The sequence below is a fragment of the Heteronotia binoei genome, chromosome 16, assembly GCF_032191835.1.
Source record: "Heteronotia binoei isolate CCM8104 ecotype False Entrance Well chromosome 16, APGP_CSIRO_Hbin_v1, whole genome shotgun sequence".
Lineage (NCBI taxonomy): Eukaryota > Metazoa > Chordata > Lepidosauria > Squamata > Gekkonidae > Heteronotia > Heteronotia binoei.
The window spans coordinates 44269544-44286053 of NC_083238.1; the positions used below are offsets into that span (position 1 = coordinate 44269544).

Here is a 16510-nt window from a genome sequence, read left to right on the forward strand (position 1 = left end):
TATCACTACACCAATGTTTATTTTTACAAGGAATAGAGACAATTCATGCAGGTCATATTCATTCTGCATAATTATTAATCTACAGTGTACATATTGTATTCTCCTTTTACATATTCCTACATCCTCTTCCATTTCCACCTTAAGGGGTGTAACAGGTAACTGTGTGTCCTTCCTTCCTTTTAGAATGAATGTGATCAGGCAGACAAGATTCTAAAACCATCAGTTAAAACAGAGAAGGGCAAACGACGCAAGAGTTAAAGAATCTTATTCATGGTTCTTTCCCGAAGGGTACAAAATTTCACAATGTCATCCATTCACTTAAACAGCCGCGCTGGGTGTTCTAATCAGAGATGAGATGTTATTCTGATGAAAATATTTCTCCTTTCAAGAATTGAACCGCCTCGTCTTTCTTCAGTTTTTGAAATTCCGGGTAATGAACCTAAATGGGGGTGAGAGAGTGGGAAAAAAATATATCAGTTTTGATCCTAAATAGGTCTGGTGCTTTAGAAGTATATAAACTAAGTATACATTTTAAAAGGACGTTCGCTTATGTCTCTGAAATTGAGAGATGAGTTCAATCTGCCAAAATAAAACTAACAATATACTGTCCTGGGGAATTTATGCCTAGTCTTTGAAATACAGGAACTCAGGTAAGTTAAAATAAGTTATTTCATGTATCTGGACATAGGTTACGGCCTGACTTGGATAGCCCAGGCTACTGCAATCTTGTCAGATCTTCAAAGCAATGTTCCCACTAAGCTGCAGAGTCTTGTGAGCAAAAAATCTATTTTGTGAGCTACTGGTATTAAAGTTGTGAGCTCCTGCATAAATTAGTGTGCTCTGGGGTCATCCTTCCTGAGCTAAGACAAAAATGTGTGAGCTGGAGGCTAAAAATCTGTGAGCTAGCTCACGCTAACTCAGCTTAGAGGGAACACTGCTTGGAAGCTAAGCAGGGTCAGCCCTGGCTAGTATGAACATATATGAACATATGAAGCTGCCTTCTACTTAATCAGACCCTCAGTCCATCAATGTCAGTATTGTCTATTCAGACTGGCAGCAGCTCTCCAGGATCTCAAGTTAAGGCTTTTCACACCTGCTTACCTGGACCCTTTTTAGTTGGAGATGTCGGGGATTGAACCTGGGACCTTCTGCTTACCAAGCAGATGCTCTACCACTGAGCCATCGTCCCCTCCCATTTGGGTGGGAAACCATTAAGGAGTAACAGGGTCGTGATGCAGAGGCAGGGAACCCATCAGGGGTTGCCGTAAGTCGGTTACAACTTTACAGCAAACAACAGCAACAAGAAGAAGATGATACAAGCTGCCATGACAAAGTACATTAACCAAAGACCTAAAGATGAATTTGATTTTGACAAATCTTTTATGATTATTATTATCAATTGTTGTAGCTATACTATTGAATGGTTTAAGACACACTGAACAGTTTTAACAGTCTACGATAACATTGAAGGACACTGCATAAAAAGGGTATATTTATATGTATTTTTTATTACAGCTGTTAGTTAGAATTCTATAAAAAATTTCCAGGAGGTTATTTATGATATACTATATTACAGACAACATTGATAAAAAAAATGATAACACAGTAGGAAAAAACAGAATAGACTAAGTAGACTGTTATACTGATCTTTTAAAATCATGTTATCTCTCTCTCTCTCTCTCTGATATACTCCTATGACAATATGTTACATATCAGAAGTGGCCAAACTGTAGCTCAGGAGCTACATGTGGTTCTTTCACATATATCCCCAGAGAGTACTACGTTCCGGTTCACAAAACCTGCTGGTAGTCCCCGGGCCAAAGGAGGCCCGTCTAAAATCCACCAGGGATTGGGCCTTCTCAATAGCGGCACCTTATTGGTGGAACCAGCTGCCGGAGGAGGTGCGGGCCCTGCGGGACCTAGGGCAGTTCCGCAGGGCCTGTAAGACAGCCCTCTTCCGGCAGGCCTATAACACCTAACTGATAATGAGAACATCTCTAGATGGAACAAAAATGCTTTTATATACCGCTGGTTTTATTTTATCTTGTTTTATTAACTATGGTTTTAATTGTACTTGTAAACGTTTTAAATTGAATTATATGAATTATTATGTTGTAAGCCGCCCTGAGACACCTCGGTGAGAAGGGTGGGATATAAGTCCATTAAATAAATAAATAAATATATTGTGTGGATCTTGAAGCCCTCACTGCCCTGTTGGCCAGCTTGGAGAAGGCATTTAAAGTTGCCTTCTTTCCACCTCTCCTTCCCTCCTCCATCTATTTGTCTTCCTTCCTTCTTGCAGGTTTGGCCACCCCTGCTATATATACTGTGCTGTGGACCTGCTAAGCTATAATGCCATACATTCTTTTTATACACACATGTACTTTGATCAAGAAATGTCCTTAGTATCTGTTAAACTGCCCTCATATTGCATTCCCCCTTTTCCCTATTCCCTTTCTTTTTCTGCATTCCCTTAAAAAGTGTGTGTGTGTGTGTGTGTGTGTGTGTGTGTGTGTGTGTGTGTGTATATATATATATATATATATATATATATATATATAAAGATAGAAGCTTCCATTTTGATTCCACTTACCAGGACCACGCGATAGCCCAGCAGTCTCAAATGCCTCATCTTCATGGCCAACCTGCCACGGGGGTGCCTTGAGCCCATGCAGAAAGCAGACACGGGGGCACACAGAATGGCCACCCTGGAACCAACAGCAGTAGTCATGAAGCTTACGGCAGCAGTGAATAGGACTGCACAGTTACCTAGTTATTGAAAGCACCACCATTCAGAAGCCTATCTGCTTGCCATAGACAAATGCTGATGTGCACAGATTTGCTCCTGGAGTTGGGGAAGCCACAATAAGCCAGTAGACTTGGCTCTTTTAGTCTTTTAGTCTCCTCCCATCTCCTTCCAGCTTTTGCAACAGAGCTGCAGAAGCTTGTGCACCTGCAGCAAAGCCGACTGGCATGCAGACTGCACTTTGCAAATCGGGGAATTCATTTTGGGATGCCCGAAATATCAGAGCTGTGCCCTGCTGCTGTTTCGGTGCTGCCTCCTTTTCACTCTCCTTCCCACAGTTGTACAGATGGGTTCAGTTGCAAAGGACTGGCGGACAATGCTCATGAAAAGAAGGGCTTAAAAGTACTCCTGAATGTAGCAAGGAAGTTCTGAATCCTTGCAGTACAACTTCTTTGACTTGAGGGCGGGGAGGTGGTCCTTGCCTGCTGCCTCCATACCCACCAGCGGATTCTCAAGTGAGTGAGATGGGAGGAAGAAAGAAGAGCTCTGCCCTGCAATTGCTTGAACTTCTTTTCCACCAGAAGGGGGGGAAGGAAGCATTTGCTCAGATTTTGGCTATTCCAGTACAAATGAACTGGCTACAACAACCACAGAGGACACTTTCTTACACGCCCAGGGAAATGCTGATTGCTACTTTGGGGTCGGTCAGCAATTTTTCTCCAGGCCAGTTTGGTAAGGGATCCTGGAGGTTTCTGCCATCTTCTGGGCATGGAGCAGGGTAAAGGGGGGAGGAGGTATTTATGAAGTTCCTGCACTGTGCAGGGGGTTGGACTACATGACCCTGGAGATCCCTTTCAACTCCATGGTTCTATGAAAAGGAAACAGATCTGGCTCTTGAAAAACAGAAATATCAAAGCTACACAACTGCACGAGTTCTCATTTCATTGCTGAATTAATGACAGTGTTTGGCTTGCCTCGGGAACTGTGCAAGTTTTTCCTTCTGGCACTTTCATCCGACCTTGTGAATGAGTCCAAAAATGTCACCACCTCTCCCCCACCCCCTGCCCATCCTATAAAGGCTGGTTAGTCACCTGTAGCCCCGACCTGGATAGCCTGAGTGGGCCTGATCTCATCTGACCTTGGATGCTAAGCAGGGTCAGCCCTGGACAAGAGACCTCCAAGGAATACCAGGTTCCTAACATGGAGTCAGACAACAGCAAATGACTTCAGAATGTAATCTTGCCTTGAAACCCTATGGCAGGGGTGGCCAACGGAAGCTCTCCAGATGTTTTTTGCCTACAACTCCCATCAGCCCCAGCTATTGGCCATGCTGGCTGGGGCTGATGGGAGTTGTAGGCAAAAAACATCTGGAGAGCTACTGTTGGCCACCCCTGCTCTATGGTGTTGCCGTAAGTCAGCTGTGACTTGATGGCAAAAAATGCAGTCGTTTGTAGTGCACACGTGACTCTACGTCAAAGGAGAAAGAGGTCTCCTCCAGTTGAGAGAAGCCTCCCCCCACCTGATTGGCTACAGGCAGGGCTTTTTTTGAGCAGGAATGAAGTTCCAACTGGCTTGGTGCCAGGGGGTGTGGTCTAATAGGCAAATGAGTTCCTTCAGAACTTTTTTTTTTAAAAAACCCTGTGTGAAACAATGGTGGAGTCGGGGTGTGGCCTAATGTGCAAATGAGTTCCCGCTGGCCTTTTCCTACAAAAGAGCCCTGGCTATAGGGAATTCTTCATCACAACAAGAGATCCGGTGAGCGAATGGCTATTATGAGCTCAGTTCAAAAATTACAGAGCAAAAAACAATCCCAAAGACAATCCCTTATATTTCTCCATTTACTGAAATAATGTTTGCGGCAGCAGGTGACCTCTTCTACCAAAACCTCGAAAACATAGACCAACCCACAAGTGAATCCGTTCTTTTTAAGTTTTTGCAATGAAGCTTATAATTAAATAAAAGCACCTCTGAATTCTGGGATCATCTCCTGGCTGCTCGGCTTTGCTGCTGGCCACCACCCTTCCACTGGCACCCAGGAGGATTTCAAAATCTGGGGAAAGAACAAAACCATTAATGTCCTACAGAAAAAAGCAAAGCTGAATCCTAACCTTCCTCCCAGCTAACCAAGAGGCACTTCTGCTCACACAAGATTTCCATAGATTCCCCCTCCTGGTGTTGAAGCTCACAATGGTCCTGAAAGCAAGGCTGTTTTTGTAGCAGGAACTCCTTTGCATATTAGGCCACACCCCTCTTATGCAGCCAATCCCCCAAGAGCTTACAGGGCTCTTCTTACAGGGCTTACTGTAAACTCTTGGGAGGACTGGCTACATCAGAGAGGTGTGCCCTAATATGCAAAGGAGTTCCTGCTACAAAAAAAGCTGCACTTGAAAGCCTGCATTTGGGGGAGCAGAGCAGGCTCAAGTGGGAAGGAATCGAACCCAAACTGTTCGAAGGCTGCACACGACAGAGAGATTTCCTGCACGGCTGAGAACCAGTCGGAAAGACCAACCCAAAACTGAGCTTCCAGTTTCTCCCAAATCAAATAACGGCTACCTGCCTTCAGAGTAAGTAGAAGGCAAACACAGCAGGGATCTGTGGAGAAGTCACAGCTGACTCATGGTGAGCCCTCATGGAATTTTCAAGGCAAGAGATGTTCAGAGGTGGTTTGCCATTGCCTGCCTCTGCGTAGCAACCCTGGACTCCTGTGGTGGTCTCCAATACTCCCTCTAAGCTGTGGAGCCTTGTGAGCAAAAATTCTACTTCATGAGCTACTGGCATTAAAGCTGTGAGTGAGCGATTTGACTGCTACATCGATTGCCATCCTTCCTGAGCTAGGACAAAAATGCGTGAACCGGAAGCTAAAAAACTGTGAGCTAGCTCACGCCAACTCAGCTTAGAGGGAACACTGGTGGTCTCCCATCCAAGTACTAGTCAGAGCCGTCCCTGCTTAGCTTCTGAGATCTGCCAAGTCCGGGATAGCCAGGGCCCTCCAGGTCAGAGCCTCAATATGTGGTTTCCCCAGAAGCAAACAGCAGTTCTGTGGAGCCACCTCAGGTTGAGAATACTATATGGCAGGGGTGGCCAACGGTAGCTCTCCAGATGGTTTTTGCCTACAACTCCCATCAGCCCCAGCTAGCATGGCCAATGGCTAGGGCTGATGGGACTTGTAGGCAAAAAACATCTGGAGAGCTACCGTTGGCCACTCCTGCTATATGGGGAGGAGAGGACAAGGCCCCTTCACTCTGCATACTACAGTCCTGACCCAAATCAGTCCCATTTATCCGCCCATGAGAGCGAGCCAGTTTGGTGTAGTGGTTACTCTTATCTGGAAGAACCGGGTTTGATTCCCCGCTCCTCCACTTGCACCTGCTGGAATGGCCTTGGGTCAGCCATAGCTCTCTAAAGAGTTGTCCTTGAAAGAACTCTCTTAGCCCCACCCACCTTACAGGGTGTCTGTTGTGGGGGAGGAAAGTAAAGGAGATTATAAACCGCTCTGAGATTCAGAGTATAGGGCGGGATATAAATCCAATATCTTCTTGAGATGTACCAGGAACCATAGAGGACTTTGAGGAGAAGCAAGATTTCTTCCTACGGCAGATGGCCGGCTTCTACTCCTGCTTCTTGCCTCTTGCACATTCACGATCTTCTTTCTCTCTCCACCCACTTCAGCTGTCCATGTTCAACCCTATTGCAAGGCTCTTTATTTATTTATTTATTTATTATTTTATTTTATTTGATTTATATCCCGCCCTACCCCACCAAAGCGGGCTCAGGGCGGCTTACAACACAGAGATTCTAACAATAAAATTCGAATTTTAAATACAATAACAATTTACATAATTAAGAGATTAAAACATTAAAAACATTAAAAAAGATCAGTACATCAAGGGAAACGGCAAGATTCAGTCACACACCTATGTTGTAGCCGTGAGTCACCTTCACATTTGGTCGAAACAGGCTTGCGTCTCCCAGGAGCGTGAAGAGGACCTCCTGGATCTCAGGAAACAGAGAAAAGGAAGGAGAGGCCTGTTTCTCTGCCCATAAGGATATTCCTGGCTTGGGGGTAGAATGACCCTCGAGCGCTAGGCAAATATTCACGGTACGCAACATCATTTCGTTTTGCTCAAAGTTCTGCCCATCTGGGGAGGAAAAGAGATTACATTATTATCTTTTTAATCACTTCTCTGTTAAGGAGAGTCTTGACAAGCAAGAGATTACTAGCATCACAGGACTGCTTACACACATGCGCGCGCGCACACACACAAAAATCATTTCAATGAAATTGCTGAGCAGTCAGGTTAGATAAAAGGAAGTACTTCTTCATCCAAAGGGTGATTAACACATGGAATTCACTGCCACAGGAGCTGGTGGAAGGCAGCTACAAGCATGAACGGCTTCAAGAGGGGATTGGATAAACATACGGAGCAGAGGTCCATCAGTGGCTATTAGCCACAGAGTATCTGTGGAACTGTCTAGGGCAGTGATCTCTGTATTCTTGGTGCTTGGGGGGGGGCAACAGTAGGAGGGCTTCTAGTGTCCTGGCCCTACTGATGGACCTCCTGATGGCACTTGGTGTTTTTTGGCCACTGTGTGACATAGAGTGTTGGACTGGATGGGCCACTGGCCTGATCCAACATGGCTTCTCTTATGTTCTTATCTCGCTATTACTTTGTTACTTTGTGCACAACTTTCTGAAAGCCTGAAACTGAAATCCTTTTAGCCACCAAGTCCTCCAATGTAAATGCACAAAGATATCTGCCATTCTGTTAAGGCCACTTAGATTGAAAAGCTTTAGCAACTGAGTGTCCATGCAACTGAGGGGGGTGGGGGAGAGAAATCACAGCACAGGGATATATTTGGCAGTGTTGTGTCTTAGCGATAAACTTTTCATTTTAAATGGCTAGTTCTGGTTTCACTTGAGACTGACATGCTTAGATTATCTATACAATGCAAAGAAAGTATCCGCACCCAGTCTTCTCAAGAGATTCTGTTACAGCCAGCCACCAGGAATATCATGGATACTGTGGAGAAATGCCATTTTAGGCTATGGTTATCTGGGAGTTGGCAGGAAGAGGCCATTAAACTCTAGGCAGGCTTTGGGGCCTAGTCTCCTCCTCCCCCCTCCCCTCCTTGCTGGAAGCAGCAATTCTGAGGAGGCCTCCTAGAGAGACAGGAAGTCTTTCAGGCTGGTCTCCCAGAAGGCTGCAGGAGGGTAAACCAGTTCTTGGGCGGGAACTGGGTTTTATATGAGATTTTTGGTGGGAAGCCAGCAGTTTTGAATGGGGTCTTGGAGACTGGTTGGTTCAGAAGGTATGGTCATCCAGTGAGGGCAAGTTGTATAATAGGGAAAGAAGGAGCGTTTTTCCCTAGTTTGATTTATTTCTTCTGTTCACCTTTTTTTTTTAAAAAGCCTGCAAATAGTTCTTTGTTTTAAATAAATGTTTTGTCTGTTTAAAAGGTAGTCCCTCTGTGCCACATAGTTTCCCCAACTGCCTTAGACCATGCTACTGCAAGAGGGGAGTCCAGGGAAGGGGGAAGGCATGCAGTTGGCAAAGGTGCCAATCCTCCAGGGGTCTCCCAAAGAAGGACTTTGGTCTCTGTGTTAACCAGGTGCTGGGTTGGCAGAGGACCTTGAGGCCAGACCTCAGAACTGGCAAGGGGGGTTGAGAGTCCTGTTCCTCTCAGTCAGGAACCCCTAAATTGAGCAGGTGGTGGCAGCACGCCCAGTGGCAGGAAGATTAGCTCCCTCCAGGAGTTGGCAACCCAAAAGGGAGTTGACGGGACTGGGTCTGAAGCCCAAATCAGGCTAGTTCCGCCACAGATACTACAGGTCATCAGTCCCTGAGTATTTTATATGTGACAAGGGTTACTCGTCTGTTGAGGCAGCTAAACTGATACACACCGACAAAACTTAATTTAACAGCCGTTAACCCAGGAAACAGTGCTTGAAACCCATAAAAATTGTTAATGGATTTTATAGTCCTAGTTCTAAAACTTGCCATATCGTTCACAGCTCTCAGCTGCCTGGTCTAGGATTAACCAGGCTGCCCAAGATATAAATATGTGGCTCTGATTTGTCACAAATAATTTCTCAGACTTGATGCTGGAATGATTTTTGGCTGGAACGACTGAGTGCGAGAGCAGAGGCATCCATTCGGTCAGGGCTTTTTTGGCAGAAAAAGCCCAGCAGGAAGTCAGGCCACACTCCTGATGTCACCTTCGTTTCACACAGGGCTTTCTGTAGGAAAAGCCCATCAGGAGCTCATTTGCATATTAGGCCACACCCCCTGACATCACCAGACATAACTACGTTCCTGCTCAAAAAAAGCCCTGCATTCCCTTAACTGACCACAGTCCAAATTAAAGTGACCTGGACTGTGCGAATAACAGCAAGTACCCCAATTTGGGTATCTCCAAAGGGGGGGGGGGGAAGTCCACTCAATGTAGGGTGGTTATTTTTTGTATTCTGTTCTATTTTAGGATTGTAATTATAGTATTGTAGCATTAGTGATTGATGTAGTTTGTACCATCATAAGTTGTTTCTGAATAGATTGTGTTTGAAATAATTTTTGTTATTTTTCCACAGTTATTTGTTTGTTTTAACCTTCAGGCAGTAGCTGAATATCTCCAGGGATAACAACTAATCCTCCAGGTGACAGAGCAGTTGACCTGGAGAAAATGGATACTTTGGCAGCGTACCCCTCCACTGAAGCCCCTCCCCTCCAGAGACTCTGCCCTCCTCAGGCTCCACCCCCAAAATCTCCAGGTATTTCCCAAGCCAGCACTGGCAACCTGTGCCTTTATACCTAATACATTTTGCATTCTGAAGTACTGTAACTGAGCAAAGGAAATCTCTGGGATGTCTTGCTTTAACTGCTTCCAAGGAGGGAGGGAACTGCGCTGCTGAAACGGTAAGGCCACGTAACAATAGAAGAGAGCACATATTTACCAGAAAGACCACTGGCTCCCCTATGAACCTTCCCAACCACTGTGGTCATCTTCAGGGGGCCTCCTTTAGGTTCCCTCGGCCTTCTGATGGGTGGCAACATGGGAGAGGGCCCTCTCAGTAGTGGCACCAAAACTCTGGAACTCTATTCCCCAGGGAGATCTGCTTGTCCTCTTCTGGGACCATCGTTCACCACTTGCTGAAGCCTTTTTCAAAATGTCACTTGGTGTTCCCTCAAATGATCCCTTCTTCCTCCCTATCCTTATTTAAGCTCTGGTTTTAAAATGTTTAACGGAGCCCTTTGGCGCAGAGTGGTAAAGCTGCAGTACTGCGGTCTGAACTCTCTGCTCACAACCTGAGTTCAATTCCAGTGGAAGCTGGACTCAGGTAGCCAGCTCAAGGTCAACTCAGCCTTCCATCCTTCAGAGGTCGGTAAAATGAGTACTCAGTTTTCTGGGGGGAAAGTGTAGATGACTGGGAAAGGCAATGGCAAACCACCCCATAAAAAAGTCTGCTGTGAAAACGGCCTGATGCGATGTCACCCCAGAGTCGAAAACGACTGGTGCTTGCACAGGGGACCTTTCCTTTAAAATGTTTTAATCAGGGACTTTTTTTTAACAGGAACGCACGGAAATGCAGTTCCAGCTGGATTGGCATCTGGGGGTGCGGCCTAAAATGCCAATGAGTTTCTGCTGTAGCCCTTTTTCTGTAGAAAAAGCCCTGGTTTTAATGCTGTATTTGTTTGGTTTTAATCGCTTTTTATATGAGATTTTTATGTGAGATTTTAATCTATATATTTTGTTAGCTGCCTATGTGACCGTATAAAGGCACAAATGCAAAGTCAAAATTTTGTTGATAAAAATAAATAATAAACCAAAGAGAGACATTTGATTACAGGACTCTGTTATGGCCATGTTTATGCATACATAGAATGCGACTAAAATCACATCCCAAAGTTGTAGGGTGTGGACTCTGAAGCCTGATGTGAGAAAGAAGACAAGTCAAAAGATGCTTCTTACCTTTGGTCATCAGATCGAGAAGGACTTCATCTTGTAGCAGCTGATCAAGGGCTGGCTGGGGAAGATATCCTAAAATGCAGAACGAGTATACAGCTCTCAGTAACTCCACATTTGGGATCCTGGCCAGGTAGCCAGTCAAGCCGTCATTCAGAACCTGGAGGAACCTTCAAAGAGAAGAGGAAGTCACAGACAGAAACAAACGATTGATCCACACATTTCTAAAAACCAGATTACCAGACTACTTACTTCCTAGTAAACACACTGTAAAAATGAGGGGTGTGCGGAAATTATGACCTATTTGTGCTTAAATTAACAGTGACTAGTGTTCCCTCTAAGCTGAGTTAGTGTGGGCTAGCTCACAGTTTAGCCTCCAGCTCACACATTTTTCATCTTAGCTCAGGAAGGATGACCCCAGAGCACACTAATTTATTGCAGTAGCTCACAACTATAATGCCAGGAGCTCACAACTTTAATGTCAGTAGCTCACAAAGTAGAATTTTCGTTCACAAGGCTTTGCAGCTTAGAGGGAACACTGACCGTGACACTTGCAATCCTCATAAAACGGCCACAGAGCTAAATGACATTAGTCTAGGGCAAGGCAGGTCAAATATGCAGTTCGGGGACCAAATCAGGTCCCCAGAGGGCTCCTATCAGGCCTCTGAGCAACTGGCTGTCATATGCTTCCTTCTCCCTCTCTCTTGCTTCCTTCTGCATAACGGCTTGCTTTGCCAAGCTCTCTCAATCACACAGCAAAGCTACTGAGCCAAGTCTCTCTTCCTTCTATTGATTGAGGCTCCTCCCCCTCCTGGTCCCCTGGGGAAGGAAGGAAAGAGACATAACTTCCTTTGCCCAGTTCCCTGCATCCCATGGAAGAAACACAAAGAAAGTACCTTTAAGACCAAGTGCTAATGTTTTAAGCGTTTTTTAAAAAATCTTTGTGTTTGTCTGTGCCCTTTATAAAGTTTATATCTCTGCTACCTAATCATAAATAGATACACACATGGCCCAGCCCAACCCAACATGGATCCGCCCAACAAGGTCTCATTTATGTCAGATTCAGCCCTCATAACAAATGAGTTTGACACCCCTGGTCTAGGGCTTTAAGTTTACACCTGGATACAGGTGTTACTGACCCATGGGGCGATGTCACATCCTGATGTTTTCTTTACAGATCTGCCCAAGCTACCTATGCCAATGTCCAACTGCAACAGCCTCCGGTTAAAAAAAACAACAACCCACAAGTTGTGTGATGACACTCGAACAAAAATTATTCCAGAGCTAGAACCTACTGCTGTTCTTGGCCTTGAGGGACATGGTTGAGCAGAGAATAGGCTCGAAGAACAATCAGAATATCCTTCATGTTCAAGGAATCGGGATGCAATATCATTTTCTCAGCAAAAGTATTCATCAGCTCGACTGGGCGAAAGCCAAGATTCTCAAAGGCCGAAAGGAAGAGCACTATCTGAAATCAGAAGAAGAAGAAATTAGGTTTATATTCCGTCCTATACTCTAAATCTCAGAGTGGCTCACAATCTCCTTTACCTTCCCCCCCCTCCCCCGGCAACAGACACCCTGTGAGGTAGGTGGGGCTGAGAGGGCTCTTGCAGCAGCTGCCCTTTCAAGGACAACTCCTGCGAGAGCCATGGCTGACCCAAGGCTATGCTAGCAGGTGCAAGTGGAGGAGTGGGGAATCAAACCCAGTTCTCCCAGATAAGAGTCTGCGCACTTAACCACTACACCAAACTGACTTAATTCAGTTTATCGGTGCACTTCTGAGATGGCAGCCTGAACAGCGATGCAGGCACGTCACCGTTTAAATGAATTGTTTAGGAATTCTGAGAATAAAAACCCCTCTGGCTGTAGCAGTAACTCTTCAGATCCTAGACACTAACTTTTTTTCTGACTACTGCTAATCTCTCTGGCAATCCATCCAGAAATTTTATTTTGCCCTAATACAAACTGTCTGACCTATGCTTACCCTGTCTCACTCCTGACAATTTCATCTGTACAGTGGACCCAAAAATTCCACATCTATAACAATAATTCAAAAGGCAAAATAGAAATAGAATTTCACCACTTTGATACTGTAGGAAAAAATATACATGTCGGAATAAGTCCTCCAATAGCCTCGTCTGCCTCCAGGAGTTCTGGGGGCAAGTCAAGGGCTTATGTCCCCTCTGGGACCGCCTTTTCTTGAGGCAGTCGGTACCAAGAAGCCTCAATGCAGCAAAGAGGGAGAGGGGATGAAGTTCACCCTGTTCCCTCCTCCCTCCTTTCTATCAGCTTTCCTGGCTCTCCTTCCTCCTCAGCCCTCTTCCCTTCTCCCCTTTAAAGGCCACTCTGCAGGCGGAACAACCCTGGACTCCTCCTCTCCCTCGTGAACCCTTTGAGGACTTGGCATGACAGGCAGAGTCCTGGTCCAATGAGGCTTTATATTCATTAGATAGATCCAGGTGGGCAGCCATGTTGGTCTGAATAAGCTTTGTTGATCTTAAATGTGCAACTTGACTCCTGCTTTGTTCTATTTATTAGGAGGAGAAGATTGGATTTATACCCCGTCCTTCACTACTTGAAGGAGTCTCAGAGCAGCTTACAATCTTCTTTCCCTTCCCCTCCTCACAACAGACACCCTGTGAGGGAGGTGAGGCTGAGACAGCTCTGATAGAAACTGCTCTTGAGCAGAACTGCCCTGAGAGAACTTGTGGCTGACCTAAGGTCATTCCAGCAGGTGCATGTGGAGGAGCATGGAATCCAGCCCAGTTCTCCCAGATTAGAGTCCACACGCTTAACCGCTGCACCAAACTGGCTCTCTAAAATCACCGTTCACCCGAAGGGCTTCATGGCAACTTACAGCATTAAAACCGATAGGGTAAAACAGCATGAAAACAAATTAAAAAATATTAACATTAAAATATTAAAATACGTGGCTATCGTTATTCCACTACTAAAGCAGGCAAAACATGCAGTTGCTCTTCAAATGCCAACCTATGCAATTCGGCCTTGCATGCCCTGTGGAAACTAGACAAGGCCAGCAGGGCACGGGGGTCACCTAAAAGCACATTCCACAGGGCAGGGGCCACAACTGAGAAGGCCTTTCCCTGGGTGACAGCTAACTGAGCCATTCTGACTTGCTGTCTGAAGCTCCCTGTGTCCCTTACCAGGCCCTCTAAATTCACTTGCACCTGGGCTGGGTAAAGCATGTGCCTTATCCCCTGGGCTCTGCCCCCCCCCCATCAGACCCCATCTCAGCCTCCCGGTCAGTGGCTCCCTCGTCAACTGCAGTCTACCTCCGTCTCCTGCCTCTGCCCTGCCATTATCTGCTTTCCTCAAAACGCTCCCTCTGCCTACAGCTTGTGATCCAGCTGGGGACCCCGCCATGCCATCCCCCAAAGTCCCGTGCTCTTCAAAGTCACACCCCCTCCCTCGATTGCACTGCAGTTTGAGGGAGGGACGGTGGCTCAGTGGTAGAGCATCTGCTTGGTAAGCAGAAGGTCCCAGGTTCAATCCCTGGCATCGCCAACTAAGAAGGGTCCAGGCAAGTAGGCATGAAAAACTTCAGCCTGAGATCCTGGAGACCTGCTGCCAGTCTGAGTAGATAGACAATATTGACTTTGATGGACCAAGGGTCTGATTCAGTATAAGGCAGCTTCATATGTTCATACGCCATGTTTCTTGGGGACCCAACTGATCCCCTCCGCCCCCTTGTTCTGCTGCCCTTTCATACCACTGGAAAGGGCTGGCAACAAACTCTCCACGGGAGATAAGTGCGAAGGAAGAAGAAGATGATATTGGATTTATATCCCGCCCTCCACTCCGAAGAGTCTTCCTCCCCCACAACAGACACCCTGTGAGGTGGGTGGGGCTGGAGAGGGCTCCCACAGCAGCTGCCCTTTCAAGGACAACCTCTGCCAGAGCTATGGCTGACCCAAGGCCATTCCAGCAGGTGCAAGTGGAGGAGTGGGGAATCAAACCCGGTTCTCCCAGATAAGAGTCCACACACTTAACCATTACACCAAACTGGCTGTGTGCGCTACCCCCGAATTCCTATCGAGCACTACAAAACAAGCTGCATCAACGAAGTACAGATGAGAAACTGTGTCAAGAGTGAATTTGTCATCTTCCAGGCGGAAGCCAGAAGGAAACGGCACAGAAGTCAAGGATCCCCGCTGGCCAGACTCCTCTGCTAGTGCTAAAGATCAACTGACATCTAAAAGAAAGATAACCAGTCTCCATATGCGGCAGTTTCAGATTTCAGCATGTACACTGGACTGCTGCCATCAGTTTGATGTCTGAATCTGCACTACGAAAGGCGTACGGACAGCAACGGGTACTCCAAATTTACGACCAGCATAAAAGCATTACGAGGGTACAATCATAAGAACGTAAGAGAAGCCATGTTGGATCAGGTCAATGGCCCATCCAGTCCAACACTCTGTGTCGCAGAGTGGCCAAAAAAACCAGGCGCCATCAGGAGGTCCATCAGTGGAGCTGGGACACTAGAAGCCCTCCCATTGTTCTCCCCTCCCCCCAAGCATAATGAAGAATACAGAGCATCACTGCCCCAGACAGAGAGTTCCAACAATAAAAAAAGGTAAAGCTAGTCCCCTGTGCAAGCACCAGACATTTCCGACGCTGGGGTGATGTCACATGCAACGTTTTCACGGCAGACTTTTTACAGGGTGGTCTGCCACTGCCTTCCCCAGTCATCTACACTTTCCCCCCAGCAAGCTGGGTACTCATTTTACTGACCTCGGAAGGATGGAAGGCTGAGTCAACCTTGAGCCGGTTACCTGAACCCAGCTTCTGCTGGGATCGAACTCAGGTCGTGAGCAGAGAGCTTGGACTGCAGTACTGCAGCTTTACCACTCTGCGTCACGGGGTTACTCCAAAAATACCCTGTGGCTAATAGCCTCTGCTCCATGTTTATCCAATCCCCTCTTGAAGCTATCCAAAATAGTTAGGTCTGCACAGGAACTCATTTAGCTTTTGCAAAGCTGCTGGTGGAGCTATGAATACCCCCTTGCCCGCCCCCCCCCAGTTTACCTGTTTGTTGTCCCACATGTAGAAGGCTGATGCAATGTAATTGGCTATTGCAGAGAAGAGTGTAGTGTTACGATACAGAAGGTCATTGGACGATCTCAAAACAGTTAGCAATCGCCAGAATGAAATTCCCTCGATATTCTCTAATATATATACAGAAGAAGAGCCAAGACCAAAAAAAAAAAGTTTAGAAGTGGTACTAAATGCCTTAAAAACAGATGGACTTTGTGCATTTACCGAGTCATAAATACGCCATGGGAATAAATATTACAATAGTTGAGAATACGGGAGCAGAAGATGACTAACAGCAAAGACCTGCGCACAATGCAGTGGAATTCAGGACTTTTATTTTGACAGGCTTGACACCACCACCCCTCCCCAATGCCATTACAGGAGCTTGAAGCCTCCTTCAAGTCACAAAATCCATTCACCACACAGCATTGGGGAGGGGCTGTGATTGCATGTTAAGAAAACCACGCCTAAAGACCCCTGGGGCCCCCAGAACTAGCTGCACTGCTCTTTCAATTCTGGCCTGTTTACTGCACGACAATCTGCACATAAGGCTAATCCAAATATAACTCCATGCAAAGTGTTGGATAACCATATTCTTTAACCAGGGATGGAATTCTAGCAGGAACTCCTTTGCATATTAGGTCACACACCCCTGATGTACCCAATCCTCCAAGAGCTTACAAAAAAGAGCCTTGTAAACTCTTGGAGGATTGGCTACATCATGGGGTGTGGCCTAATATGCAACGG

The 16510-nt window shown here is 46.1% G+C and overlaps 1 protein-coding gene across 2 annotated transcripts in view; it reads right to left on the reverse strand.

Annotated features, from left to right (window-relative positions):
• FASTKD2 (FAST kinase domains 2) overlaps nt 1-16510 on the reverse strand; it is a 26987-nt gene continuing 10477 nt past the window's right edge. For both annotated transcript variants that reach the window (XM_060257158.1, XM_060257159.1), the window contains exons 6-12: nt 15755-15894; nt 12001-12173; nt 10712-10875; nt 6661-6885; nt 4712-4796; nt 2594-2708; nt 1-439 (exon numbers count right to left, since the gene is read on the reverse strand). In XM_060257158.1, the coding sequence (XP_060113141.1) occupies nt 359-439; nt 2594-2708; nt 4712-4796; nt 6661-6885; nt 10712-10875; nt 12001-12173; nt 15755-15894 (983 nt within the window). In that variant the 3' untranslated portion in view covers nt 1-358. The remainder of the gene's footprint in view (nt 440-2593; nt 2709-4711; nt 4797-6660; nt 6886-10711; nt 10876-12000; nt 12174-15754; nt 15895-16510) is intronic.